The sequence below is a fragment of the Sarcophilus harrisii genome, chromosome 6 (genome assembly GCF_902635505.1).
Source record: "Sarcophilus harrisii chromosome 6, mSarHar1.11, whole genome shotgun sequence".
Classification (NCBI taxonomy): domain Eukaryota; kingdom Metazoa; phylum Chordata; class Mammalia; order Dasyuromorphia; family Dasyuridae; genus Sarcophilus; species Sarcophilus harrisii.
In genome coordinates, this window is record NC_045431.1 from 1,442,020 (window position 1) to 1,455,665 (window position 13,646).

Consider the following 13,646-nt stretch of genomic DNA (forward strand, 5'->3'; position numbering starts at 1 on the left):
TTCACAGGGTTCTGACTCTGCCTAAATTTAGTTACATTAGAGGAAAACTTTGGATGGGAAGCAAGGAAGGAATTTCTAACATAGAACATTAGAATTAGGGGGAACCATAGAATGGAGAACATAAAACTTTCGAGCTAGAAGGGATATTGGAACGTAGAACATATAGAGGTCAAAGTTGGAAAGGCAGCTGGAGATTGTAATCTCCAGTCCCCTCACCGTTTGGATGAGATACCTGAAGCCCTGAGATGTAAAGTGACAGATCTCAGGTGGAATATCAGTTTTCTGACCCTTGTCTCCTGTGCTTTCCACCACTCCACAGGCAGACACTTTCATGGTAAAACATACCCTTTTTCCTACTGGCTTGTAGATTTCCCTTGGATGTCTTTGAAAATGGAGTTATTTCACTCACCCAACACTCCCATGAAAACAAAATAAATAAAAACACCTACGGTTGTAAGAAGGGATGAGCAAGAGAGAGTTTATTCTGAAGGATGGATATGGACTTGAGCAGATTTAAAAAAAAAAAATCCTGACCCCAGGGTTTGCCCGCTATATGATGAATAAACCAACAGAATGAATCATCTGCAGTCCTGCCAGGGCCCGTGTAGACTTGTTGAACTGACCGTAAGAATGCAGATTATTGTGAAGGGATGCAAAAGGACTTTTGAATAAGTAAGCAACACAATTTAAAAATAGACCCAACTCTAAAGAAAAAAAATATTTTTCTTATAAAAAAAAGTTACAAAACAATACAATACAGTAAAAATATTCTCTTAAAAAGAGAAGATGGGCTATCGTTATGTCTCAAAGACCTAAATGACATGGTAAAAAAGGTGAAAATGGGATTTGGCTTCCAGACGAAAAGCTATACAAACTAAACACACAATTCACAGTCACAGCCATGCACTTATCCAGATGTATGGGGAGCAAGTGTGAAAGAGAAAAAAAAATGCCAGGCTCCTATCTCATTTCCTGATTGCGGGGATACCTAGAGAAAGAAAGAGAAATGTTTCCCCCAAGTGTCAGCTGCTTCCCCAACACACCAAAGATTTCTTGGTTTATGGACAGGTGAGTGAAACCTTCTAAATGAGCTTTTTTTTTTTTTTTTTTAAATTACAGAGATCAGGGCCATTCCTATGAAGAGTTCTCTGACTCCCTACATCTAAAAGTAGTGGCCTTTTCCTCGAATTCCCCTGGAAACCTTGATTGGATTTCAGACCTTGGGACCTGATGCTCTCTCCTTTTTCCTACCACCTTGCACGTGTCCTTTCTACCTTTTCTGCTTTTCCTTCCCCTCCCCTGCCAGCCCCCACACTCCCACCACGCTGGACGCTTCTTGAGAGGGGGATCTGGGGGCAGCCATCATGTAGATGAATTGTCTGCTGTCGGCCACTTCTTCACCCGTAGCTAGGCCCAAGGGCCCTTGGCATCCTACAAGCATCAGGATCCGTTTCCTTTTATTCATTTCCCAGGAAGGCATCAGGGGCAAGGAGAACAAATGAGTCAGTTTACATTCACCTTGCACGATTAGGTTTCATGTAGTTGTTGCTCACCAGGATTAAGCGTTGGCTACAGAGTGCACTGCAGGCACAGACACTGCATACAGACACACTGACACAAGGGGCAGAGGATGCTCTAGTCACATTTAGCCATCGCACAAAGTCCCAGCTTCCACAAACATCACAAGGACACCGTGTTCTCCAAAGCGGGTTGGCACATGAATCTCAGGGAGCCGAAGGGGAGGGGGCCCTTGTGGAGGGGAGGGGGCCCTCATGGAGGGAAGGGGGCCCTTGTGGAGAGACTGAACCTCACAGTCTGGCTCAGGGAACGTGAACTGCAAAGTCTCAGCTTGGGTTTCCACATTCTGAATGCAGTTCTCTCCCAGGAGTCACCAGAAAGCATCGATTTGGTTGGCAGAGAAGGGCCTTTATTTTCCCAAAGCACACAAGGTTTAGGCAGGGATGGAATTGCTGGGGATGAACTGAATTATGAATCGGATGGGCCATTTGGCACTGGTTTTAAAAGAAGGATAGAGCTGAAAGAGATCTAACAAGCTGGAAGGGGACTTAGAACACAAGACATTTGAGCTAGAGGGGGTCTTAGAACATAGAATATCAGAGCTTGAAAGGGACCTTAGAACCTAGTATGTCAGCACAAGAAGAAACTTTAGAATAGAATCTAGAATGGTAAAAGTAGAGGGACATTACAACACAGAACCTAAAATGGTGGTGCTAGAAGGGTCCGTATGTAATTTAATCTCATCTTGTTACCCCCCCCCCACAAACATGGAAATTAAGGCCCAGAGAGAAGGGGGTTAGAGGGGTTTGTAGAATGGCTGGGACCAGAACCATTGTCCTCCTGGTTCTTGGGCCAGTGTTTTTTCGGCTTTAAAGAGTGAGTTGTACTTTGGAGAAGGGTCTTCCCATCTGTCACAAAGTCTGACCTTCACAGCAGACTGTGAGGTAGCAGGGCTGGGATTGTGATTCCCACTGGACAGATGAGGTAATGAAGGCCTGGAAAAGTTATTGTAGAGTTTGGAGCTGGAATGGACATCCCAAAACCACTTGTTCAATCCTTCCTTTATGGTGGAGAAAGTGGAGGCTGAGAGAGGTCGTGAGGCCCAAAGTCAGAGGGAAGCGAAGGGAATGACTTTGCTCAGGGTCTCACACAGAGAGCCCACGGTGGGTGTGGGGCTAGACTGAGTGTCCCCAGGGCTAGTCCTGGGCTCTCTTTCCATTGGGTTGTGAGGGAAGGGCCACAAGGAGATACCATCACATGCACAGAAGGGATCGGAGACGCGGACGTGGTCAGGGCCGGCCACGGGAGCCTAGCAGCTGCAGCCCCGCGTGCAGGCCTGGCTCAGGATGTTGTTGTTTCGCCCATCCTGGAGCTTCCCGTGAGTTGGGGGGGTCACGCGGTTCTCGCCAACGGAGAGCTGCCCACTTGTGTCCTGTTGCCTTCTCAACCTGGAACCAATCACAATACAGAAGACATGGAATTTGTTTCCGAGAATATGGGAGTGCTCAGGATGAGGAGTAGGATGGAGGGGACTGAGTACTTCATGAAGGGCTATTACAGTCATAGAATGGAAGAAAACTGTACAAGTCAGTTCACTTAATTTCCTTGATTTACAAATAAGTAAACTGAGGACCAGGGAAAGGGGTCCCCCCCTTTTTTTTTTCAGGATCTATCTAAGTGATAAAAATGGGATTCAAGCTCAGGTATCAAGGTCTTTGATCTCCATTTTATAATAAAATGCCATTCTTTACAGCTCAAGTAAAGCCGTCAGGTGAGATATTCATTAATTAGGATCCTGGCTGAGTGTCCCCCTCCCCCGCGCCCCTTCTAGGCTCAGATAATCTGGCTGATGATACCTAAAGCTTCTTTCATTTATGTGAAGCTCGATGCCCCTGACCCGACAAAACTCTACACATTTCTCAGTGTATAAAGTCATACTTTTAAGAAACAAATTGTATACCTGGGAACTATTCTTTCAAATGATACTTATGACTGCAGACTCAGAAGGGTCCTGCAGGAGCCGAGAAGGGGATATTTATTAAATCACCCTCTGGTCCACCCCAACCTCTTCTTCCTTTTCTTTTGCAGATATAATTTGCATACAAAATTATTTATATGCTCTTTCCCTTATTAAAAGAAGGCACAAACTGACTCATATGTTGAGTCTGCCACTTCCTGCTTCTAGGATATTTTTGACAACCCCGTTTTCCTCCTGGAACCTTGGTTACCTCATTTGTTAAAGAAAAGGGGTTGGACCACCAAATCATCTCCCAAATCGCTACATTATCTGCCAATTCACTCCCAAATCAGGCTCCTCTTAAGTAGTAACAGTGCATGATCCTAGTTTGGGCTGCATTATAATGACTTATTATAAGTTAGGATCAAAGATGAGCAGGACAACGGAGGTGCCCAACAACGAGCCAATGAGAAGGCTTCTGAAGCCCAAAGCTGCCTGACATACCAGTGACTACCACTAGTAGTTCTGGGCACTGAATCTGGAGATTCCCCCAACCGCCAGAAACCACAGAGTCAGCCTTGAACGGAAGCTGCAAACTCCAGACCTAGCTCAGGACTTTCTAAGCATCCTGCCGCCTCTGCTGATGTGTAAGGAAATACTGAGTATAAAAACTGAAGAATGGTGGGTTCAGAGAAAACTGAAAAGACTTATATGAGTTGAAGCAGAGTGAAATGTGCAGAGCCAGGAGTATAACATCAATATTAAAAAGAGAGAGAGAGGAAGAGAGAGAGAAAGAGGGAAGGAAGGAGGGGAGAAGGAGAGAAAAAGAGGGAAAAAGTAGGAGAGAGGAAGGAGAGGGAAAGGGAGGAAGAAAGAAAGAGAGGGAGGAAGGGAAGGGAGGGAGGAAGGAAAGAAGGGAGAAGGGAGGAAGGGAGGGAGGGAGGAAGGGAGGGAGGAAGGGAGGAAGGGAGGGAGGAAGGGAGGAAGGAAGGGGCGGGGGAGGGATTCCCACTTCCCACCCAAAAGCCTCTAGGAACTATAATGTCTCAACCCTTTTCCACTCCGCTTTGAGCCCTGAGAACTCTCCAGCATGACTTCCTTGAGGGATCTTCTCTCCCCTACCCGGCTTTTTCTCAGACAACAAACACTTCCCATTGGTGATTAGACCCCACTTCATTTCAGGTCTCTTTATGGCGTGGGGGTCTTTTGTTAATTCCCTTTCCTCTGACTGCTATTTATCAAAATGAACAAGCAAATGCTGACTTACTGGAGACACATCGTGTTTTCCTGTTGAGCAGATTGGTAAAGGGAGAAATATCAGGATAAATGACTTGTCTGAGATGCCATATACAGGAACATTAAAAAGTACATTATTTAGTGCATATGAGACCTTAAAAAAAGATCCAAGTCCATCTTCCTATTTTATACAAAAGGAAACAAAGGTCTAGAGCAAGAGAAATGACTTTGGAATGGGATCCAAAGAGTCCAGGGCCTCTGACCTCAAATCCAATGTTCTGTTATATCTTATTCCTTCTTAAATAAAGGAGGCAATCCCAATTTGTAACTTCCAGTTTAGTTCATATGGGTTCTTTGTTCCTAAGGAATGAAAAAGCTTTTTACTCATATAGAAATTGATAAAGCAAGACAAAGATATAAAGCCATTTTTGTTGGCTCTGAGCGCTTACTTATCAAGCTGACACCATAGTTAGCTATAATTTAAAGACAAATGAGAGAGTATTGGTGTCTCCTAGAACCTTTGATTGAATCCCATGAATGCCCATTGATGGTTATCTCAGATATAGCAGAGGAACTTAATTTTACTAGACTACATTTTTGAATTATTTGAAAACAACTTTGTGACCAGAATTCTGAGAAAGAGTTGAGCAGGGGAGAGGAGAGAGACTTGATATCCCTATTCAGAATTCAAGAGTGGGAAAGATTGAATGCCACGAGCTATCTGTGGAAAAGAACCCTGAAGAAAAAAGGACATTTCCTTCTTCTACCATTTTCCACATCTTTGTATTTTTGAAATGAGAACTACTAGACCTGAGGAGTTCCTGAATCCATTAGGAAACAGAGGCATACACTCAAGACAGACACAGACCCAAGAAGGTAATCATTTGAGAGAGGAAGCATTTTTAAGGAAGACTAGTAGATAGAGAGCTATTTAGAGGATCCAATGCTGAGAGCCAAGTCTGAGATACGCCCTATAAGAGAGAAAGGACTCCTAGACCCTGAGTTGTGGATCACTTTTGCCACATGTGAATGCCTGGGTAGCTCATGATAAAGTCATTCTTCCCATGGACACTGCGTGTATTTGTGTGTGTCAGCCACAAATTTATGGACAAGGCCATTTAAAGTTGCTCTTTTTTTCCTGTCATCTTTGTAAACCTTTTTCTGCCATCCATTGCTAAAAGCTAAATATTTCTATTTGGGATAGTTATTAACAAAAGTATGTTGGTGGGGGCTCATGATCTGTACTATAAGGATTACAGACTCATAGTCATTCTTGCAATCCAAATCCTTCTTGTCAATTCAATCTACAAACCTGGGAGTGAAAATCGAGGGATAATCTAAAAAGTGTGGCACTTTAAACATCAAAATTTGAAAATGTAAACTTTCAATTTTTATTCAATCCTTATTTTTTAAACAAAAGTTTGTCGCATTTAATTGTTAAATTTAATTCTTTGAACAATTATAAGGATTTTCCCTGAATTAAATGAGTGAAGTTTATGCCATTGAGACCCCATACTTCAGGGATCAAGAAGAATATAACTAAGATATAAGAAAAAATATATAAATGGGATAGGATTTCTCTGTTTAAATTTTCTGGTTCTAATTCAAGTGAAGTAGAAACCCATTTTTAAAAGAATAATGTTCTGATTCCAACCAGAACTTTTCAGTGTTATTGTTTTTCTCTGATCACTGTCTTGTTGCTTTTGAGATATGTCCATTTTCCTTGATAAAAGAACAGTCCTGATCAAGCCTTTGCCTGCTCCACATTATCATACACAACATCCACCAGGATCGATGCTGTGAGCAGAAGGAGCTGCTCTCTCCCTGACAGGATTAGAAGGGTACCAAAAGGCTGCTATGATTAAACTAACTTCCTACAGTGAGATGGTTGGGGCCAGAAATCAGTTCTTTCTTTAAGTGACAGCGATGATGAAAGCCACTCTCATCTGAGACAAACAACATGAGTTATCGTTATCTTCTTATCTTTGTCAGATTTGGTCATCACCTAGCAGGCCCCCAAAAGATAGGATTCAGGGCCACATAACACACACTGGAACAGGACAGGGAAAATATAGAGAGCTCTACAGGGTACTCAGCAGACATGCAAACAGCTACATACAAATGAGAAAACAAAGGACAAATTGGAAATAATCTCACAGGGAGAGCACTAAGCTTAAGGAGGTCTGGGAAGAACTTGCAGAAGATTGAAAGTTAGCAGAAACGAAGAAATCCAGAGTAGGAGATAAGAAGGGAGAATGTTCCAGGAATAGGGGGACAGCCCAGGAATTCCTCCTCATATTTCTAATATGATTTTATCCAGAGTTCCCCTGTTGCCTCTTGTTACATTCTATTTAATTATGTATATGTTTCACCATCTCCTCCCTCCTATATTGTAAGTTATTTCCCCTAAGGAAGAAACCATGCTGACTTTTGTTTATTTAATCGTCGATACTAGCATTTAGTAAGGACTTTGTACAGAGTCCAATAAGTGGTTACTGAATTGAAGTGGTCCCTCATATTGTTATAACAAAAGAATATTGGAACCAGAATGAAAAACTTTGTACTGCAGTTCCTAGTTCAGGGCTTTTTTTTTTTTTTTTGATACCAACTTACCATCAATAATTGGTTCCTGAAAAAATGCCCCTTTTCCAAACAATTTAAGAAATACCTTGCAAGAAAACAATCTGAGCTCTCCTTTAAGAGCAGTCTACCAGGAGGGGTTAAGGTGGGTATTTAGCAGAACACAATAAGCCCAGAAACCTTTTTAAGTGTTTCTTTTCAATGAACAAATTTAAAAGAGAGACCTAATGGTGCAGGGAAATATGTTGGCTCAGTTACCAGGGGTGGGTGATGAGTTCAGATTATAGGTCTGCTAATTAGTGCAACTTTGTCCTTGAGGCTAATGTATTTCAGTCAGGAGGTACTTATTTCAAATTTCCAGACACTCAACTAAAACACATACCCCATGAACCAGGATAGCAATGGGAAACTGGGAGAAGTGTGGAAAATCCCATTCTTCTTTTTGCCTCTCTTAGAAGGCATATTTTTAAGCCTGGATTTCCTCATTTTGCCCATGTGGGAAGGGCAGGGATTATTCCCAGTAGTAACAAGGGGGAAAAGGTATACACACTTCAGTTTAATCTGAATTTATTATCACGCTCTTAAGTCTGGATAATCAACAAAACACCCAAATCATGACTTGCAGAGTGGCTGATTTCTGAGGTATAAATGTTAACACTGAAAATATAACAACCCTGTCTGAAGCTGGTAAGAGGTAAGGTCAACAAACCCCTGCCCCAAGATCAAGAAACACCAAGAGGTGTGGCACATCAGGCCATGTAGGCAAGTCACTTATGTGTGACTCTGTGACTCCATTTGGGCTTTTCTTGGCCAATGTGCTAGTTTGCCATTTCCTTCTCCAGCTCATTCTATAAATGAGTAAATAGGGTCACATAACTGATGAATGTGCAAGGAAACATTTAAAACCAGATTTTCCTGACTTCAGGTCCAGCAGTCCATCTACTGGGCCACCCAGTGGCCTATGCTTGGCAAAGAGACCTATTTCAAATGAAATGCTTTTGGGCTTATGCATTTCATCCCTTCTTTGATATTAAGCCTTATTTTCCAACCTAGTTTGCATCTGAGAACAGTAATGGGTGTCTGAAATCACATAGAGTTTGGTTAGAGAAAGTCTGGGCTCCTATCCATTCTCTCCTACTTAGCAAATATGAGACTTAGGGGACGTCATTTAAATTCTCTGAGCCTCAGTTTTCCCAGGCATGAAATGAGTTTACATATCTCATAGTGTTGTTTGTACAAAAAGCATTTAGAATTACCCTGGCATGGGTTCTATCAATAAAAAGTTATTTAAAAAATAAATAAAATAAAATAAAGGATCAAAAAAAAAAAGAAAAAGAAAAGAAAAGAAAAGCATTTAGAATCCTGCAATTAGTTATGGAACTATCATGCTCATTATCAATGATTTCTCTTGCTTTGGACCTGTTCGTCTCCCGTCTGAACATCTGAAGACTCCTTATCATAAACACTTGGACTCTTTGACTCATAAAATCCTAGTGAACTATCTCATTTCATAGAAGAGGAAACTGTGGCAGATCATGCAATCTTCTCTCTGCATGTCCAATGCCTTGTAGCCACGCAATAAATGCTTGGTGGATTAAAATGAAGCAACTTAATTTAAAGTCAAATAATGAGTTTAAGGAAGAACTAAGACTGGGCCACTTTTCAGGAAACCCAGAATGGAGCTGCCAAAGGTGCTATGGACCTGGGAAGAAATTAGTGACTGGCTGCCTACTTCTTCCTTCCTCTCTACCAGCTTGCTCTTTTTCCTTAGCCCTTTCCTAACACCACCAGCATGAAATATTTGCAGTATGAACACAAATCTTCCCTTCTCCTTTCTCCCAACTTTTGCCACCTGCCCTCCCCACCCACAGTGGGAATAACTTTGGTTATTATTGACAGCCTCTAATAATGTGAAGTAGAACAGACACCTCCAGAATATACTTACTTTTCTCTGTTGAAGATGATAAATTCCTTCCTCACCGTTTCTAAACACTGCTGTAGGTGTCCACTCTTTCAGGAAGATGTTGATCACAAATGGGGAAAAAAAAAACAATCATGGAGACAAAAACAGGAACCCATGGTGAAGAGAGAATTCATCATTGACTCCAATAAGAGACAGTTTCAAGGGAATGAATGAAGGAACTGGGCGAGAGTTTGAGATTTTAAAGATGATTTTTCTCCAAATTGGTTCTGAGGACCTATGGGACCTTTGACCTCTTTTTTTGTTGACTCTATGCTCATTTCAAATAATTAGAGAATACAGGCAAATTCTACTGCTGGTGATTGTGATCTCTTGCCATTTGGTCCAAATTATTTTGCATTAATGACATCCAAATCTATGGTCAGCCCTGTGCGACACAGAGTAACAGTCAGGATTCATCAGGGCTCCTTAGAAATGAAGACAATACATTTGCCTCAATGGCAAAAATGATTCCAATGTTGTTGCATGAAAACTGTTTTTTTTTGGGGGGGGGGGATTGACCTCTTCTTGTTGATTATGAATGTCCTCTTATGCTTCTACATTGCAATTCATCAATGGTCAAGTGAAATAGTTTGTGAATGGTCTGATGCTACTCCTTCATGTAGTAAAAACTGAGGAAACAGACCACAGAGCATCCTCTTCTAATACTGGCCTGCCATTGACAGACAATTCTGGCAAATGGTTTGGCATATAACTGGTCTAGACACATCCTCATAAATTGACCAAAACAACCAACTTTGTTCTCATCAAGGCCCTCTTAGTCTTGGACCCTTATCTGAAGAAGGAATAAAGGGAACCCTACCCTCCTCCATCCCCCAGAACCCAGCACCTACCAAGACACAGCTGTCTTTTCCTCCATCTTTGGATCTGTTTTTGGCGAGCCTCTTCTTCTTTTTATGAAGGGGTTTAGATTCTAGAATCATTTCTTCTAGTTCAAAAGTTGGGTCACAATTCAGCCTCCCTTTCTGTTGCCAAAGCATAAAACAAATATAAAATGTTCTTAAAAGCCTTAAATCTTGAGTTTCAATGAGCAATGGTGCTCCTGGAGAGGATTCCGAGAACTTTCTACGGTGTCCTGGAAAATTGCCAAATGGACCCTCCAGAAAAAGCTAACTAGAGAATGAAAACCCTCATCCAGCTTTCACACTCAAAAGCTGAGGAAGAAGTCATCACCTCTGGGACACCTTTACTCCACTGGTATCCACTGGCAAAGCCCATCCAAGATTGAGTGAGCATTGGGCCAACTCAGGACCCTTAGAACAACTGGATTTATTCTTTGGTGATTAAGGGGCTTCACTGAGAACAGAACTCCCCATGACTTCAGTGCCAGAAGGGAGTGAAATGGACTGGGAAGGAGGCCCAGGTGGAGCTGCTTCAGTCAACAGAGACACAGCCAAGGTCCCTGCATTGGACTGTCATGGAAAGAGCTCCACCCTTGGAAGCCCAGGATCCCCAAATCTTGGAGCTGGAAGGAACCTCCCAGGCCAGCCTGAATAGGAATCATTTTTAATTCACTACCTACTAAGACATTGGGCTCTCCAGTGAAGGTTCCCCCAATGAAGAGACTCCCATGATCTCCTGAGGCAATCTTTTCCACTTCTGGACAAGATAAACTATTAGGAAGTTTTTCTTTAAATTGGGGGGAAATTGGATTTATTCTTAGGGCCAAACAGAACAAGCGTGATCCCTCAGTAAGTAGGTGATACTAGAGGTAGAGCTTTTGGACCTGGAGGCAGGAAGATCTGAGCTCAAATTGGAATTCAGTGGATGGAGCACCAGCCTGAAATTAGAAAGACTTGAGTTAAACTCCATCCTCAGACACCTGATACTTGATAGCTGTGACCCTGAGCAAGTCACCGATAAGAAATATTGATGTTGTCAAGGACTGAGTGACTTGCTCAGAAAGAGAAGTGTCAGAGGCAAGATTTGAATTTTGTCTAACCCTAGACTGATCTTCTCACTGTCACCCCACTCCCACCACCATCCTCAGGACAAGTTCAATTCCTCTAAATTTATCTTTTGGCTCATTAACTTTCTCTCCAACTAAGTCATTTTTCTTTCCTTCCTTGGCCCTTTAATATCCTTTCCTCCTTGGTAATACAATAGAAAATATATATGATTTGGAATTAAAAGACTTGGGTTTAAATCATATCCCTAACTAGACCAGGGAATTTAAATTCTACATTTTTAAAGGGGCTATTAGGTAGTGCAGTGGAAAGATCACTAAGACTGGAGTCAAGAACACTCACCTTCATCCAGCCTCAGACACTTACTACCTGTGTGACCATGTTTGCCTCAGTTTCCTCATGTATAAAATGAACTGGAAAGGAAACATCTCTGTACCTTAGTTTCTTTCTCTGTAAAATGGGTTGAAGTACAAATCTAAGGTCCTTTCTAGGATGATTCCAGAGACTTGCAGAGCAATTGTCTGTTGCCAAATCAATTTTCGTTACAGAAAAAACTAGCTATTCATGGAATGACTGTTTTGAAAACAAAAGCTTCAGGAAAAAGAATATCATCTTGAAAATATAAAGCATTCCTATTTAGGAAACGATATGTAACCTAACCATTTAATTTTTATCTTTCTTCCCTGGGAGACTGTGTAAGTCACTGTCACCTCTCTGAAGGTTAGTTCATTCATCTCTAAAGCAAGGGATTCATTAATAGATGATATCTAAAGATCCTTCCCTATCTAACAATCCATTTAGTTTCTCAAGTTCCTTTTTAAGCTCTAATCTTTTACATTCTAAGGTTCACTCTGGGTCTTACTTATTTTGTTGCTGTTCTGATGTCCTTTCCTATTTCAATATGGTTTCTTTCAGATTGAAACCATCTAAATCCAATCTCCCCATTTTATGCATAAAGAGCTAAGACTCAGTGAAGTTAATTATTTGCCCAAGGTCACACAGCTAAATAGCAGGGCTGAGATTCAAATTAAGTAGTTCTGCTGAATCCAAATTTGCCATCTTGCCATTGTACCATTCTCTGCTTTGTTCTAAGGTTCCAAAAAGTTTTGATGTGTACCAAAGACCTAAGGTCCATTCCATTTCTAGCAGTGTGTGATAAGAATGATAAAAAAAATATATAACTGTTACTGGCCAAATTCTCATTTGCAGACTAAATTTCTCAGTGGCTTTGAAAGAACTGCCTTCATTGAAAATGCCTTCATTTGTGTTCACAAGAGACAGAAAACAAAGTGAAATGAAGCTCTCCACCCATCCTGGCCAATCAGGTCCAAATGGCTTTAAATGGCAGTTAAATGCTAAATGAGTTCGACATTTGTCAATTGGTTGCACTCTCAATATGCGTCAAGAGTGGAATGGGAGAATCCCAAAGTTCATGAAAGGTTAGCCTATATCAATGGAGCCACACCATATTCAAAATTAGTAGAGGTATCAAAATCCTGCTGAACCCTACCTTGGACAGATCCTATTTGGATTATTGCTTTCATTTTAAGATGCCAGATTATAGGAAAGGCACTGACAAGCTGGAACAGGACCAGAGAAAGTAAATGGATGGTGAGAGCATTTGAAACCAGGTTACAAAGATCTGCAAAGAAGTAGCAATACTTAGTCTAGAAAAGATTACCCTGTCTTTGCATCTCCCTTTGCAGAATACCTTTTACTTATTTTTCTTTTCTTGCCTTGTTTGCCTTTGTCTTTTTCTCTTTCCCTTTACCCTTCTTTTTCTTTCTCCTTTCCCATTTTCCTATTCTTCTCTTTTCTCTTTTCCCTTTTCTGCTTTACCCCTTTCTTTCTTCCTTCATTTTCCTTTTCTGTTATGGGCCAGAACTCTGAACTTGAAACAAGGATGCCTACAAAATACTAAGTGGAATTGATGAAACAATGATTATGTAGTTTAGCATGGTTGGGTAGGATTGATTTAATCTTACAAATAATGGTTTCCTAATGATATGATGATTGGTTTATGCTCACTGTGGAGCATATAAGCAGGGACTGAGAACCACAGAGGACAAGCGCACTAGAAGCTCTCAGAGCCAAGGAGATAGAAATTCATTTCACCTTCAGTCAGGCTCCTGGTGACTGGCCTGGCCTCCTACATTTCCCCCACTGAGACCAAGGTCCATCTGAAAGCTGCCCAGCCCCAGGAAGGAGATAATAAAGGCTTTGGACTTTAACACCTGGCTGTTCTTGTGGTGATTACTGAACTGAAAAGAAGGCTGCTCCCAGATACCCCAAGAAAACCAAACCAGAGAACATTATACTTTTCAATCTTTCCTCTAGGCTTTCTCTCTTTTTTCTTTTTCCATTTATCATTTTTTCATTTTCCCCTTTCTTTCCCTCTTCCTCTTCCTCCATTCCCTCTTTCTTTCCCCCTTTCCCTTTGTTTTTTCCTCTTCTTCCTTTTCCCCCT

The 13,646-nt window shown here is 41.5% G+C and overlaps 1 protein-coding gene across 3 annotated transcripts in view; it reads right to left on the bottom strand.

Moving 5' to 3' along the window:
* Positions 1-260: 260 nt before the first annotated feature.
* The window catches only part of STK32B (serine/threonine kinase 32B), a 377,048-nt gene continuing 363,662 nt past the window's right edge, over positions 261-13,646 (bottom strand). For 2 of the 3 annotated variants that reach the window (XM_031941567.1, XM_031941565.1), the window contains 3 exons: positions 10,106-10,237; positions 9,237-9,301; positions 261-2,966 (listed from right to left, as the gene is read on the bottom strand). In XM_031941567.1, coding sequence (XP_031797427.1) covers positions 2,828-2,966; positions 9,237-9,301; positions 10,106-10,237 — 336 coding nt within the window. In that variant the 3' untranslated portion in view covers positions 261-2,827. The remainder of the gene's footprint in view (positions 2,967-9,236; positions 9,302-10,105; positions 10,238-13,646) is intronic. The other variant, XM_031941566.1, reaches the window with a different exon arrangement.